The 15,323-nt window shown below is 44.4% G+C and overlaps 1 protein-coding gene across 13 annotated transcripts in view; it reads right to left on the reverse strand.

Moving 5' to 3' along the window:
- Positions 1 to 15,323, reverse strand: part of MAPT (microtubule associated protein tau) — a 75,272-nt gene that overhangs the window by 45,661 nt on the left and 14,288 nt on the right. For 3 of the 13 annotated variants that reach the window (XM_044299354.1, XM_044299344.1, XM_044299351.1), the window contains exons 1-2: positions 6,198 to 6,258; positions 1,925 to 2,003 (exon numbers count right to left, since the gene is read on the reverse strand). The exons of 3 other annotated variants lie outside the window; for them this stretch is intronic. In XM_044299354.1, coding sequence (XP_044155289.1) covers positions 1,925 to 1,932 — 8 coding nt within the window. In that variant the 5' untranslated portion in view covers positions 1,933 to 2,003; positions 6,198 to 6,258. Of the gene's footprint in view, positions 1 to 1,924; positions 2,004 to 6,197; positions 6,320 to 9,469; positions 9,632 to 15,323 lie in introns of those variants that run through there. 7 more of the 13 variants (XM_044299357.1, XM_044299350.1, XM_044299353.1 and 4 more) reach the window with 6 other exon arrangements.

Genomic DNA, 15,323 nt, shown 5'->3' on the forward strand with positions numbered 1-15,323 from the left:
TGGTGTAAAAATCAAGGTAGTGATACATCACGAGACGTATTAAAATGAAGAAGCTGCCGATAAATCAGCTCAATGGGAGGATGAGGTGTCTGCTGAGGCGAAAACACTGCAGCCATGTTTGGACTGGAGCCATTTTATTACCATATTTCACTGTCAGGGTATGAGAAAACATGCACCGGCATCAAGATGTATTGAGTCTCTCATCACCCGGGGAGACATATACCAAAGACTAAGAAATATCTGCTGCTTTCGTTTGAAGTGGTAAAAATGCTTCAAGGGAAACCTTTGCTTCAGTTTATGACCCAGATACGGGGAACAAGTGTTTTGGGAATGAGGTTTTTCAGTTTAATACAGCACAGCTTAAAAAAAAAGTTACATCTCTATTTGGAACCATTATGTGGCATGTGCAGGGGCTGTCATGTCCCATGCCTCATACAGGAGCGAAGGGGTAAGGAACCCTTAGCCCAAGCAGAGGCCAGCAGAAGGCATCTATGGAATATACCCAAGAATACCCAAACTAGAAAAGGAAAACCAAATAAACTTCTAGGAGTCAATTTAGAAGAATTTGTTCTAAGAAATGTTGGATACATTTTCTTACACATAGGACCCCCTTGCAGCCTGAGCCCCCCAATTAGTGTATGGCCAAAGGTAGCGGGTCTACTATGCATGGGTGGACTGGGAACTTAAAGCGGCCCTGAGAAATACCTAAAAGTGGTCCAATGTTGTAGGCGGGTCCAAATTGACACAAGGCGGGGAAACACAAGTAGGCAGGGACAACAGAAGCAGGCATGGCCTGCAATACTGTAATGCTTTACAAAATACCACCCCAGCAGAACCAAATAGCACTGTTACCTTTACCACAATATTCAACTGTACCACTGTCCTGAGGACGGTGATACAGTTGAATTCAGGAGGGCACCAGCGGACATTGGACTTAGCAGATGGTGCTAGCAATAATTAAAGGGATTCCCAGAGGGGCGTTTTGTTCCTCTTAGAGAGCCCAGTACCGCCCCTCTTACAGTGCCCAGCCCGCCTTCCTTGCACTGTCTAACCGCCGCCCCCAGCCTGCCACAGCCTCTCCTCCCTCTCCTCCCCCTCCCTCACGCCGAACGAACTCTCGCACAGGCGCAGTACCCACTGAGGGCTGCACCTGTGAGATCAGCAGGAGACTGAGGGCAGGAGCTTCATCCTCGTCACTGGGCATGCGCCGAGCCCAGTGACGTCCGATGCTCGATCTTCCCTGCTGACTGAGGGAAGACTGAGCATCGGACGTCACTGGGCGCGGCGCATGCCCAGTGACGAGGATGAAGCTCCTGCCCTCAGTCTCCTGCTGATCGCACAGGCGCAGCCCTCAGTGGGTACTGCGCCTGTGCGAAAGTTCGTTCGGCGTGAGGGAGGGGAGGAGAGGGAGGAGAGGCTGTGGCAGGCTGGAGGCGGCGGTTAGACAGTACAAGGAAGGCGGGCTGGGCACTGTAAGAGGGGTGGTACTGGGCTCTCTAAGAGGAACAAAACGCCCCTCTGGGCACATTCAGGACTCATTTACATATCAATAAAAGTCGTTTTTTGCAGAAACTGCTGGACGGATTACAAGATAAAAGAGCACAGCCTAATCAAGGTAAGCTGTGCTTCATGGCTGCTTTAAAATCGTTTTTTGGGTTAGGGGAGGTGACAGAATCCCTTTAATGCTTAGAGCATCAGATTGTTATGTAATTGTCCGGCAGCCGTGAGAAGGGCTCCGGCGCCCACCTGGGCATTGGCCCATCGGGAGATTTCCCTGTAGGGTCTATGGTCAGTCTGCCCTTGCTGCTATGGATTTACAGCAGTAGAAAATCTGCAAAGTATCTGGCCAAAATCTGCAGCGGCAAAATCCACACAAATCTCATCCACACACTGAAAAAGTGTCAGCACTGTAATCTGTACATACCGTGACATGCTGTGTGGTTTTTAAATCCGCAAGATATCAATGCCTGTTGTGGAATCGGATATCTGCCGTCGATTTCACCCTTTGCAATGAAGAGGGTACAATTTATGGCAAACCTGTAGCATATTTCCACAATTAAAACCACAGCAAAAACAGAACAATTTGGTGCAGACTGTACTGCTGCAAATTTTGGCCAGTACATGTGGACATGCCTGCGCAGTGCCAGTCCTCTGTTCATCTTACAAATTTTAGCACAACTAGTGCCATGAGCCAAAAAGTGCAACTCCTATATAGGTAAATTTAGGCTACTTTCACACTTGCGGCAGAGTGATCCGGCAAAACGTATGCCAACTGATGGCAGTTGTAAGACTGATCAGGATCCTGATCAGTCTTCAAAATGCCTGATCAGTCAGAAAAATGCATTGAAATGCCGGATCCGTCTTTCCGGTGTCATCTGGCAAAACGGATCCAGCATTAATTTTTTTTAACCTTGCATGCGCAGACCGGAAGAACGGAACCAGCATTTCGGTATTTTGAATGCCGGATCCGGCATTCAGGCATGTCTTCAGTTTTTTGGCCGGAGATAAAACATTAGCATGCTGCAGTTTTATCTTTTGCCTGATCAGTCAAAATGACTGAACTGAAGACATCCTGATGCATCCTGAACAGATTTCTCTCCATTCAGAATGCATTGGGATATACCTGATCAGTTCTTTTCCGGCATTGAGCCCTTTTGACGGAACTCAGTGCCGGAAAAGAAAAATGCTAGTGTGAAAGTACCCAAAGGGCTCTTTCACACTTGCGTTGTCCGGATCCGTCGTGTACTCCATTTGCCGGAATTACACGCCGGATCCGTAAAAACGCAAGTGAACTGAAAGCATTTTAAGACGGATCCGTCTTCAAAATGTGTTCAGTGTTACTATGGCAGCCAGGACGCTATTAAAGTCCTGGTTGTCATAGTACTAGTGGGGAGCGGGGGACCAGTATACTTACCGTCCGTGCGGCTCCCGGGCGCTCCACAATGACGTCAGAGCGCCCCATGCGCATGGATGACGTGATCCATGCGATCACTTCTTCCATGCGCGTGGGGAGCCCTGACATCACTCTGAAGCGCCCCGGGAGCCACACGGACGGTAAGTATACTGCTCCCCCGCTCTCCACTACACTTTACCATGGCAAACAGGACTTTAGCGTTCTGGCAGCCATGGTAACCATTCAGAAAAAGCTAAATGTCGGATCCGGTAATGCGCCAAAACGACGTTTAGCTTAAGGCCGGATCCGGATTAATGCCTTTCAATGGGCATTCCGGATCCGGCCTTGCGGCAAGTGTTCAGGATTTTTGGCCGGAGCAAAAAGCGCAGCATGCTGAGGTATTTTCTCTGGCCAAAAAACCTTCCGGTCCGGAACTGAAGACATCCTGATGCATCCTGAACGGATTTCTCTCCATTCAGAATGCATGGGGATAATCCTGATCAGGATTCTTCCGGCATAGAGCCCCGACGACGGAACTCTAAGCTGGAACAGAAGAACGCAAGTGTGAAAGAGCCCTTAGGCTGGGTTCACACGGGCGTGTCCGGATTAGGTCCGGATGCGTCCCGGTGTATTGCGGCAAATCCGCGCGATTGGGTACGCAATTGCAGTCAGTTTTGACTGCGATTGCGTTCCGATGTTCAGTGTTTATCACGCGGGTGCAATGTGTTTTGCACTCGCGTGATAAAAAACCGACTGTGGTACCCAGACCCGAACTTCTTCACAGAAGTTCAGGTTTGGGTTAGTTGTAGTGTAGATTGTATTATTTTCCCTTATAACATGGTTATAAGGGAAAATAATAGCATTCTGAATACAGAATGCTTAGTACAAGGGCAATTGAGGGTTAAAAAAATAAAAAATAAATTAACTCACCTTGTCCTCTTCATCGCGCAGTTCCCGGTCTCTTCTGATGAGCTGTCGGCTAAAGGACCTTTGGTGACGTCAGATCACATGCTCCAATCACATGGTACATCACCGTGGTGATGTACCATGTGATTGGAGCATGTGATCTGACGTCACCAAAGGTCCTTTAGCCGACAGCTCATCAGAAGAGACCGGGAACTGCGCGATGAAGAGGACAAGGTGAGTTAATTTATTTTTTATTTTTTTAACCCTCAATTGCCCTTGTACTAAGCATTCTGTATTCAGAATGCTATTATTTTCCCTTATAACCATGTTATAAGAGAAAATAATACAGTGAATAGACTGTCACCTAGCAACCATGAGTGAAAAGCTTGCGGATGCTTGCGATTTTCACTCAGCCCCATTCATTTCTATGGGGCCTGTCCTGCGTTACAAACGCAGAATATAGAGCATGCTGCGATTTTAAAGCATTGCAGAAGTGATGCGTGAAAAAAATCGCTCATGTGCACAGCCCCATAGAAATGAATGGTGCCGGATTCAGTGCGGGTGCAATACGTTCACCTACCGCATTGCACCCGCGCGGAAATCTCGCCCGTGTGAACTCAGCCTAAGGCTGAGTTCACACGGGCGAGATTTCCGCGCGGGTGCAATGCGGTAGGTGAACGTATTGCACCCGCACTGAATCCGGCACCATTCATTTCTATGGGGCTGTGCACATGAGCGATTTTTTTCACGCATCACTTCTGCAATGCTTTAAAATCGCAGCATGCTCTATATTCTGCGTTTGTAACGCAGGACAGGCCCCATAGAAATGAATGGGGCTGAGTGAAAATCGCAAGCATCCGCAAGCAAGTGCGGATGCGGTGCGATTTTCACTCATGGTTGCTAGGTGACAGTCTATTCACTGTATTATTTTCTCTTATAACATGGTTATAAGGGAAAATAATAGCATTCTGAATACAGAATGCTTAGTACAAGGGCAATTGAGGGTTAAAAAAATAAAAAATAAATTAACTCACCTTGTCCTCTTCATCGCGCAGTTCCCGGTCTCTTCTGATGAGCTGTCGGCTAAAGGACCTTTGGTGACGTCAGATCACATGCTCCAATCACATGGTACATCACCACGGTGATGTACCATGTGATTGGAGCATGTGATCTGACGTCACCAAAGGTCCTTTAGCCGACAGCTCATCAGAAGAGACCGGGAACTGCGCGATGAAGAGGACAAGGTGAGTTAATTTATTTTTATTTTTTAACCCTCAATTGCCCTTGTACTAAGCATTCTGTATTCAGAATGCTATTATTTTCCCTTATAACCATGTTATAAGGGAAAATAATACAATCTACACTACAACTAACCCAAACCTGAACTTCTGTGAAGAAGTTCGGGTCTGGGTACCACAGTCGGTTTTTTATCACGCGAGTGCAAAACACATTGCACCCGCGTGATAAACACTGAACATCGGAACGCAATCGCAGTCAAAACTGACTGCAATTGCGTACCCAATCGCGCGGATTTGCCGCAATACACCGGGACGCATCCGGACCTAATCCGGACACGCCCGTGTGAACCCAGCCTTAATCGTGCCAAATTTAGGTGAAGTTATAGGAGCTGTCTCATCACAGACCACCCTTTCATATGAGAGCTGCACCTGCGAACAGATGACCATCAGAGAGACAGACTCCTAGCAGATCTCTGAATTTACTCATTAGCTTTGCAGCATAAATGTGACATTATATGCGGTCATTGAAATAAACAGCCCTGAATGTATTAGATGAACAGACAAAGACCAGCAGAACAAGAGAAGATGCCTATTAGCTTGGTGATCTGCTCTAGCTTATAGACAGGGGCGCCTAAGGAAGTGCCACTTTTATGATGTTCATATCCCTAATAGATACTGTAAGACAGCCCCTTTAATTCAGATTTTATTTTTTTACTTGCGCTATTCTGAATTGGAAAAAAAAGACTATCCAGAGACTTTGCTCAAGTTATTATCTAATTTCAATTACCATAACTGAAAATGCACATGCATAGGTGCCAGTTCTAATATTTCACATTGGCAGGTTAAATGAAAAGCTGCAAACACCACTATGCATTTCCAGCCCTTCAGGTCAGTCCCAAACCGGCACATCAATGGTTAAAAATACCCCAGGAACCCTTGTACTGCCTATAACAGGGTAGAAGGTTTTCTCTCATTTCTTGTTCCAGGAACACAATAAAATGCACAATATTCTCTGACACTCGCCAGCCCAAACCCAGATCATGAAAACCCGAATGCAATGCTAAGTTCAGTTTAAAACTACACTAAAACTGCTTTGCCGTGAAGACGCAATAAAAATCTTATTATAAGTCCCTCTGCACAGTGCCAAACCCCACACCTACCTTATATGAAATGGGCCCCAGTGCAATAAGACACTTGTGTTTCAATGGGCAATATCTCCTGTGTATGAAAGCTCTACAAGAGACAGATAAATGCAAAGGGAGGACTCTGCCGTTTATCTCACCCAGCAGGGAATCCTCATGACATGGCGAATGCTTTATCTTAAGGCTGCAGGCTCCCCCTTCTCTAAAACACTCCAGAGAGTCAGCAGTTTATCTATACAGGCTGGCAGAATAGGGACAATATTGAAAAGCTCTGCGAGTGCAGCTCCTGGGAATTTAATTCGGTCAGTGGCTGCAGTTGAGTGATGAAGTTACCTTTGTCTTTGCTGCATCAAGACCCAGTGGCCACAAGTTACGCTTCTGAAAACCCATGCCATAAAAAGGTATACAGGTAAAAGAAACAGATAATACAAGCACATCATACTAGCCAAAGAGGGAATCCAACATCATTTGTAACATTTTGTTTCTACAGCCCTGGTGTAAACCCATGCATCTCCATGGCGACAGACTACAAATAGGTTCTGTGTAGTCTGATCCAGCAGTTATGGTTCCATTTGCCCCCACCTTCTTGACAACCTACCATATTGTATGTTAACAATAACCAAGGACCGATGGAAGGGAGTATGACAGCAGGTTCAGAATACAAGGGGAAACATAGGTCTGCACATGCGCAATAAACAAACAAAATTGAAAAGTTTCTACCTATCGGATTTAGATTTAATTTAAAAAAATATACAAATTAATGACAATATTAAATATTCTACAGGCCAGAATTTTCTGACTGATTCAGTGCCTCGAAATACACATCCAGTAACTTTTTATAATGCAGAGAGACCAACAAGACGAGGAATGCCATATCAACAAATTGTTCCCCAAATACTCCTCATTTCGGTTCTTTGCAGAGCATTACCCACTGCCCATAGCTGATAGATGAGACGTCATCCATTATCGCGCCTCATTTAGTGGAGTCATTTAGCTGTGGTCTCAGTAACAGGATTACATTTAATGCTAAGCACATAACAGGTTTCTTTAAAATGCAGCTACAGACAGCAGTGGGTGCCACCAAATAGCTGGGCAATCACAATTGTGTAGATGAGATGTCCACTCTGCTATCTTCATTTCATGGGGAAAAAGCTGATGGTCTATAAACTACTTCAGAAAATCATTGTGGACACACTTCTCCACTGTAAACATCACCACAACGACCATCCAACTAAAACCTTTGAGGTCATTTATTAAGACCAGCGTTAGGTTCATCCACCGTCGACACCTAATAGCCTTAAGATAATTTTCTACGCCAAAAACTGGCACAGAAAATTCTAAATGAGAATGCTCTACTGGCCCCGCCCTCTTCCCCACTCCCCTTTCTTTTTAGAACTGGCATACATGGCGTGGAAGGGGAAGAAATCATCGATTTGGTTGCAAATCCCCTTTGCAACTGAAGCTACGCCAGATTTACGCCAAAAAGTGGTGTGTATCTATTCATAAATGATCCCCTTTATCTTTGTATATTTATTTATTCTTTTTTTCCCCCTAAAATTCCAAGAAATACAAAGTTCACGTCTGGGTGGAGTTTGCAGCAATGGACAAGATCCAAGGGCCAACATTTCAAGGGTAAATTCTCACGACTGTGCCGTGTTTTGCAGTCCACAAATTGTGGATCTGCAAAACATGGATTTCAGCCGTGTGCACTCCGCATTTTGCGGAACGCACAGGGCCGGCACTATATAGAAAATGCAATTGCGGACAAGAATAGAACATACTCTATATTATTTGTGGGGCCGTGGAACGGAAGTACGGAACTCCTACTTTTTCGGCCCCACTGAACTGAGTGAGTCCCTATTCTTGTGAACATCAGTGGTATCAGTGGTCAGACCCCCACTGATCCAGTGCACAGGGGACAACCTGCTGCAATTGGAATACCCTCTTAAATAAGAATGTTCTGGCTACCTGCAGTCACCACTAGAGGGATGTTATGAGCTTATGGTTTATACGTGTGTATGAAGAAAGCTTCCAAATTCCCTTTAGTGGTGACTTACTAAGTCTACGCAAGGGAATTAGAGCTCTATGTCTTAAAGGGGTTCTCCCATAAAAAGTATCACTAGTCAATTAATAGAACATTTCCTATTAAAGGGGTTATCCCATAACCAATGCGAAAAATTTATATCAGATATCATATAGTACACGACAATCTCTTTCTAACGAAGTTAGAACCAGCCCTGTACCTCACATGGATCCAGAGATCTCCACATTCATTGCTCTACTAGATTTATATCAAGCTGACAGCTCAAGGGGAGTGTCTTTTCTGCTGCAGCTAAGGGGGCGTGTCCATGCTCTCCCTATCACAGCTCAGGAGGCAGTTGTAGGATGAAACTGAGCATGTGCGGCCTTCTCAGCGAGCAGGACAAAGAAATAAGAAATTAAGTGGCACTATACAGATACATTTTATTGATTAAGTCAGTAGCTATACAACATTTTTAATTACATGCAATTATAAAACTACTCAGATCCAGGTGCTGGTTTGAAAACTGAATATTTTTCATGGGACAATCCTTTAAGTATTATAGTGGTCCAGACACCTTTCATTCATTCATCCCTACTTCTAATTTCATAGAAACATATAGCTATATTTCTCTAGACAGTGAAGAATGAAATTCAGGGTGCATTATATGCCATATGTATCTCTGGGGCTGTATGCGAGGGACTAATTTCTATGCAGGAAAGGAAGTGGGTACCAGAAGAGCGAACTGGGAGATGCAGGTGCTTGTTGAGCTGCTGACCACCTACAGAAAGGCAAGCGACTCCTCCAGATAAGTGAGTAAAAAAAGAGTTTTAAATTTGAGGAGTTTAATCTCTTAAAAAAAACCTGAGCCTTGACCACTATAAAAATATTTGAAGGGATGAATCAGCACAACTGATCACCCTCTAGTTCAGCATTATTATCCTGTAAAATGCTCTGATCTGTGCTTGGTGACTCCCTATTACAGGCACCAGAGGTTTAGGACATGAGTACACATGCAACATATGGACAAAGAGTCTACAGCCAATGAAAATTGTTCCAAAAATCCTAGTAAAGTCCAAGTGAAATGTTGTACAGTATAATAACAACTGTGCATAATTTGGATAAAAATGTTATTGAAGGGGGTCTATTAAGTTTCCTATATGGATTCTTTACAGTAAATACAGGAATATCACACATATAAAACTGTGTAGTGAGTTTGCACTTTTCGTGGCCTATGTAAAAAGCTGCAATCAGTCCAGGATGCCCTTACCTGCCAGCTGCCAGTCTCCCTATACTCAGCTCTGCTTTCTCTGCTTTAGGTGAGTAAATACTAAATAGCTCCCCACTTGGACAGAAAGCCACATAGAGCGATCCCAGTGTTTTCTATGTGTCATATGTGGAGCTACATGAGCCGCTGGAACGGCAGCTTGGGTTTCATCAATCCTTCCTGTGTCACAACTATAAATAACTCTCAGCATGGAGGGGAGGGGGAGACGACAAGCTTTACAGACATGCCCACCACACTGTCACTTCCACAGGAGCAATACATGGCCTGCCAATCAGACGTGCTGCCTTGTGCCAGGAGAGACCAGGGGCACAGCAGTGACAGCGAGAGGCAGGGACAAACTGATGTTACTCAAAGCCCAGGGCAGATATTTTCTGGACTGCTGTTCTGCTTTACACAGGCAACAAAAAGGAAGCTGTTTGGCCTGGTATTGTTGTGCAATTCTGCCACCTACAGAAGAGGAGGACACAATAAGTAAAGAAAATTCAAAAATTTCTGTAAGGAAATTTTTTAAAAACGAGGGGTGAATGAATAAATAAATAGATGGAATCCTTATATCATTTCAGTAATCTGCAGAGTGACTTCTACTTACTTCTGAGCTCAGATTAAAGTATCATCATGCTGGCTCAGTCTCTGTTAAAATTCCTTGGAGATGAAGTGTTGGTCTTAGGCCCTATACAGTAATTATGTTTCTGTACAGTAATCTGCATCTTAAAGGGGTTATCCCATGATTAATGTAAAAAATTAAAATCAGACATCATATAGTACATGACAATCTCTTTATAACAAAGCTAGACCCAGCCCTGTACCTCACATGGATCCAGAGATCTCCCCATTCATTGCTCTGCTAGATTTATATCAAGCTGACAGCTCAAGGGGAGTGTCTTTTCTGCTGCCGCTAAGGGGGCGTGTCCATGCTCTCCCTATCACAGCTCAGGAGGCAGTTGAAGGATGAAACTGAGCATGTGCGGCCATCTCAGTGAGCAGGACAAAGAAATAAGAAATTAAGTGGCACTATACAGATACATTTTATTAAATAACTCAGTGGCTATACAACATTTTTGATTACATGCAGTTACAAAAGTATTCAGATCCAGGTGCTTGTTTTAAAACTGTAGAATATTTTTCGTGGGACAACCACTTTAATTGTGGAAATTAACCCTTGTCCTGTGCGCTCTACCTCATGTGGTATTACAGCTCACCCTCATTGGAGCTGAGCTGCAATGCCAGATACAACCCATGGACAGGTGTGAAGCTGTTTTTGGAATAAAGCAGCCATGTTTTATACAGACGATTATGATCATCTGACCTGTCTTAGCAGCATGTTCTTGGAGACAGGTTTCTACAGTCCCATCTATAAATGCATCTACTCCCCATACAGTCTACAACAGCACACCCAAATGTAATGTAGATATACGGCTGTAAGGCATCAAACTCTCCATGTCCCCCTACCGCCTGCATGATTTTTACACATCAAAGGAGTCTGGAATTCTGCCTACCTGCAACTTACAGCTTAGGAATTAACTGAATACTGTTTTACCATTGAATTCAGTTTATAAATCGTAGGCTCCTAAACTACCCCTTGTGGTGGCTGCAGGGAATTAAGGCCAGTGGGATGCATTAGTCTCGTGGTGTTCTTGACAAAACAGGCAATGAAGAAAATAAGATATTAGATCTTATGCTATCTATAGCAGAATCATCCTCCAGCACTCGTCCTCTGCATGTGAACTTGACTTTATTCTCGGGTCGGCTATGATAAAATCTAGTTCACCTTGGCCGTCCTAGGAAGTCAATCAACCTCTGCAACTGCTGAAGCCGTACTGGCATCTATTATAAGCTCAGTGTATCTTCAGAAATGCATATTTACTGCAAAAGAACATTTTCATGCGGCCCCTGCAGCGGTTGCTAAATCATTATTAGATCAGCAAAAAGTAGCATCCTTGCAGAGTTTCCAAGCAAATCAATGTCATATGAAGTCATCATTTTGTGAGAAGAACCAATAGTTGTGCTACCGAACTGACCAACTTACATGTAAGGTGCAAAGCACTAGTCATATACACAGAGGATTCCGATTGTCTGTTGGTTGCCATGGGAAACAGACAGCAGTTACATCCCCTGCGTTGTCAAACATGTGACCTTACAGTATAGCTCTAACTCTGTACTTACAAGCTGAACTCACAAGCTGCCCTGTGGTAACCAAAAAAATGAATTCTGTATTTTGCTTTAGGCTTCGTTCACATTACCGTTCAGCCTTTCCGTTTAGGAGCAGAACGGAAAGGACGGAGAAGGCACATAACTGAGCCGAACGGAGCCTAAGGACCCCATAGACTATAATGGGGTCCGTTATGTTTCTACTCAAGAGATGATTTTGGAGCGGAGACAAAAGTTGTGCGCGCAGGACTTTTGTCTCTGCTTCAAATTCATCTTCTGAGCGGAAATATAACGGACCCCATTATAGTCTATGGGGTCCTTAGGCTCCGTTTGGCTCAGGTATGTGCCTTCTCCGCAGGAGAACAGAAAGGCTGAACGGTTATGTGAACGAAGCCTTAGATGCAGGCGGAGAAGAAAACATCATATTGGGGAAATGATCAGCACATGACAACCTTGGGTCCGGCAGCTGTACCTGTGGTTGTCAACCACAGATCGCCCCTACCGCTGGCCTATTAATGGAGTTGTCTGTGATGAGCCAACCCCTTTCACGATCATCTATACATCATAACTATTAAAATGTGGCTGAGTAATAAAATGGCATTAGCTCCGGAGATGAATTCTACTTACAATCCTTAAAGCCTGGTTTATACATTTTTGATGAGCCTTTCCTCAAAATTATCCATCCATTATGGCATCTCCTTCTTTGGACTGATAAGGTGTTAATAAAGCTAAAAGTCAAAGATCAGGCTTCTAAACAAGTTACTCGCTTTATATTAGGTAGCAGACATCTTCAAGTCCTGCAATTGCACTGGAGATGCTGGAACTTTGCTTGACTTCTGATCTATTGATCGCCACATTGCTAGGAAGATCTGCCATTCAGGATTAATAGGTGACAATCAGTGGCGTACATAGAGAAGTAAGGGCCCCATAGCAAGGATCAAACCAGCTCACCCACACAGGACAGAAGGGTTTCATTTTTCCACTGCTTCATTTGCTAAAAGTTGTTCCTTTAGAGCAGGCATCCTCAAACCGCGGCCCTCCAGCTGTTGCAAAACTACAACTCCCAGCATGCCCGAACAGCCTACAGGTATCAGCCTACAGCAGGGCATTGTGGGAGTTGTAGTTTTACAACAGCTGGAGGGCCGCAGTTTGAGGATGCATGCTTTAGAGGGTAGAATCCTGACCGAGCTTTCATCTCCAGTAGAAGAGGAGATAATTCTGACTTAGGCCACTATACTAGTGTATTACTGTACAGCAGCGGATGCATGAAGCGCCGCGGAACACAGCCGTGTGCATGAGGCCTAAGACTGGACTGCCACTATGGTAGTTATGCCCCTGGTGACAACCACTATAAGGAATGCAGTGGTTCATAGTCATGACTTCAAGGGGATCTCTATAGGCTGTCCAGGTATGCTGGGAATTGTAGTTTGGCAACTGCTGATTTTCTACACTTCCAAACCTAGGCTGCCAGGTACGGAGCCACAGAGAGGTGTAGGGGAGAACAGCCGTTCAACGTTTCTATGCAGCCTGGGTGACTCTGTGACTACATTACTGCCCCGTAGCAGCTCAAAATGGCTGCTGTCATTTATACTGCTGAGAAACATCTAAAAAAAAAAAAAAGCAGACAGTTATAGAAGAAAAGTTGTTTCTGATGTCTGAGTAAAGATTACGGTATATAGAAGAACCGTAGACACCTGACTGCTGTATTCTCGATGGAAGGATGGGACACATGGCCCAATGAAAATGTGTGCCCCTAAATCCAACCTTATAAGTAGGTATATCTCCATTTAATAATATATTCCCAACTGCTGGACTTTGCTGCATGGCACTAAGCAGGGCAATATGCCATACTCACATGGCAATAATATACGCTGGAAAAATCCGGCATGCATTTTTGCCATGGCTGAAATCCGTGGTTGACCCTAGGTTTGCAATACATATGGATTTCGCCGCCAAAATCGTCCTCAGTGATCTGATATGTGAACATGTCCTAAGGGTTAACTGAAAGTCCTGCGATGTTAGTGTGTGGGGTGCTATGTAAGACATTAGTGAAAGTTTACTAATGGATCCTAATTTCCATAATGTGTTCTCTTTGACTGAGCCGGATATACAAATAAGCACAAGTATACAATCCATGGAGAGACATAAGACATATACAGCTGGGCCTACACCTTGGGAATACATAAAGGCATCCTTCCAGTGTCTGAGTATGGTTGGTTTCAGAGCTCCATAATAAAGCCATTTAAATTACTGCCACAAGACCTAGACGGGATCAGTAGGAGTCCGACTGCGGAGTACTGTGGAGGAGGAATACCTGCAGTAACCAGAATACCTCTTTAAACTTATTTTTGTTATAGGGTTGTGTGGAGCTGTAGCATTGCGGAGGTCACGGTGAAATATCCATTTCACGGTAACATCAGTCATTACAGATGACCTAATGGATGAGTTTTCATAGACTGATTATTGCTTTAATCCATGTTTCATTCCAGCTATAATTTTTAAATGAAAATGACTATTATAATCATATTCAGTTCCGACCTGCTTAACAATGTGCCTGGTCTAAGCTCTGTTATCAATACAATCAGGAATTAAGATTCTGATACAAGAATGCAATAAAGCTAGTAGAATTCAATCCCATGTGAATCTGACTTTGGAGCCAATTGCTTGCATATACACTCATTAAAAAAAACTCACCAAGAAGTTGTTGGAATGGAATGAAACTTTCTAGGTGTGAATGTATTGATGATATACTGTATGTAAGTGATTACAATATTAGAGCGAGAGGATAAAATTATCGGGGGAAAACTGTACAATTGAAAGAAGGTTCAAGAACCTTGCTGGGCCACCTGTAGCCTGGATACAAGATACGTTTGGGCATGGAGGTAAGCAGTTTTCATATTGGCATCCTTCTGCACTTATGCCCACAATCCCCTGTTTTTCACTCTTTAACCCCTATACAGGCAACTGGTCTTCGCTACAGGGGAGCCACCAGGCGACTATCTCCTGGGATTGTCCCAATAAGGTTGGCAGGTGACCTATTGGGGTTAGATACACCTGCGTAAAGCAGCAAAGAGTATGGCAATACTCGTAGACATAATATGGGCAGAGGTAAGGATGGGCAAAGTCCGAGGTCAGATCAGGAAGAGAGGGTCAGAATCGGTAGATAGGCAGAGGTTGGTACATGGGCAGACAAATAGAACAGCACACCTTCACTTGGTACTAGGCCTTCATAATAGAACCCGACCGTTGTCAGATCTCAAACTGAATCTGGATTCATCGCTTAAGACGATATGGTTCCAGTCTGGTTCCAGTCAGAAGTCCAGGTTTTTCATTCACAACACCACTGCAAATGAAGTTTATAGTAGCTGTTTGTCAATGACAGGATACGTAATGGACTTTCTTCTGCTAAGCTCCTGGAAATAGTCCAGGTAGAGACTGGGCAGGGGTGTGTAATGAAGGTGTCACCTGTGTCTGAGCTGAGTGGTGGACAAAGAAACTGTAGAAGCCGCTTGTGCTTGAGCATGCGAGCGAAAATGGGCGAGAATCATGTGATGTAAGTATGAACGATTGAAAGATGAGTGATAAATCGCTCGTTTCTCATCCATTGTGATCTTTCAGCATCAGTGGCGGATCCAGGGGGGGCAATTGCCCCCCCCGAGCTGGCGGCGGGCGGCGGCGGCTGGGCACA

This window comes from Bufo gargarizans, chromosome 6, assembly GCF_014858855.1.
Source record: "Bufo gargarizans isolate SCDJY-AF-19 chromosome 6, ASM1485885v1, whole genome shotgun sequence".
Taxonomy (NCBI): domain Eukaryota; kingdom Metazoa; phylum Chordata; class Amphibia; order Anura; family Bufonidae; genus Bufo; species Bufo gargarizans.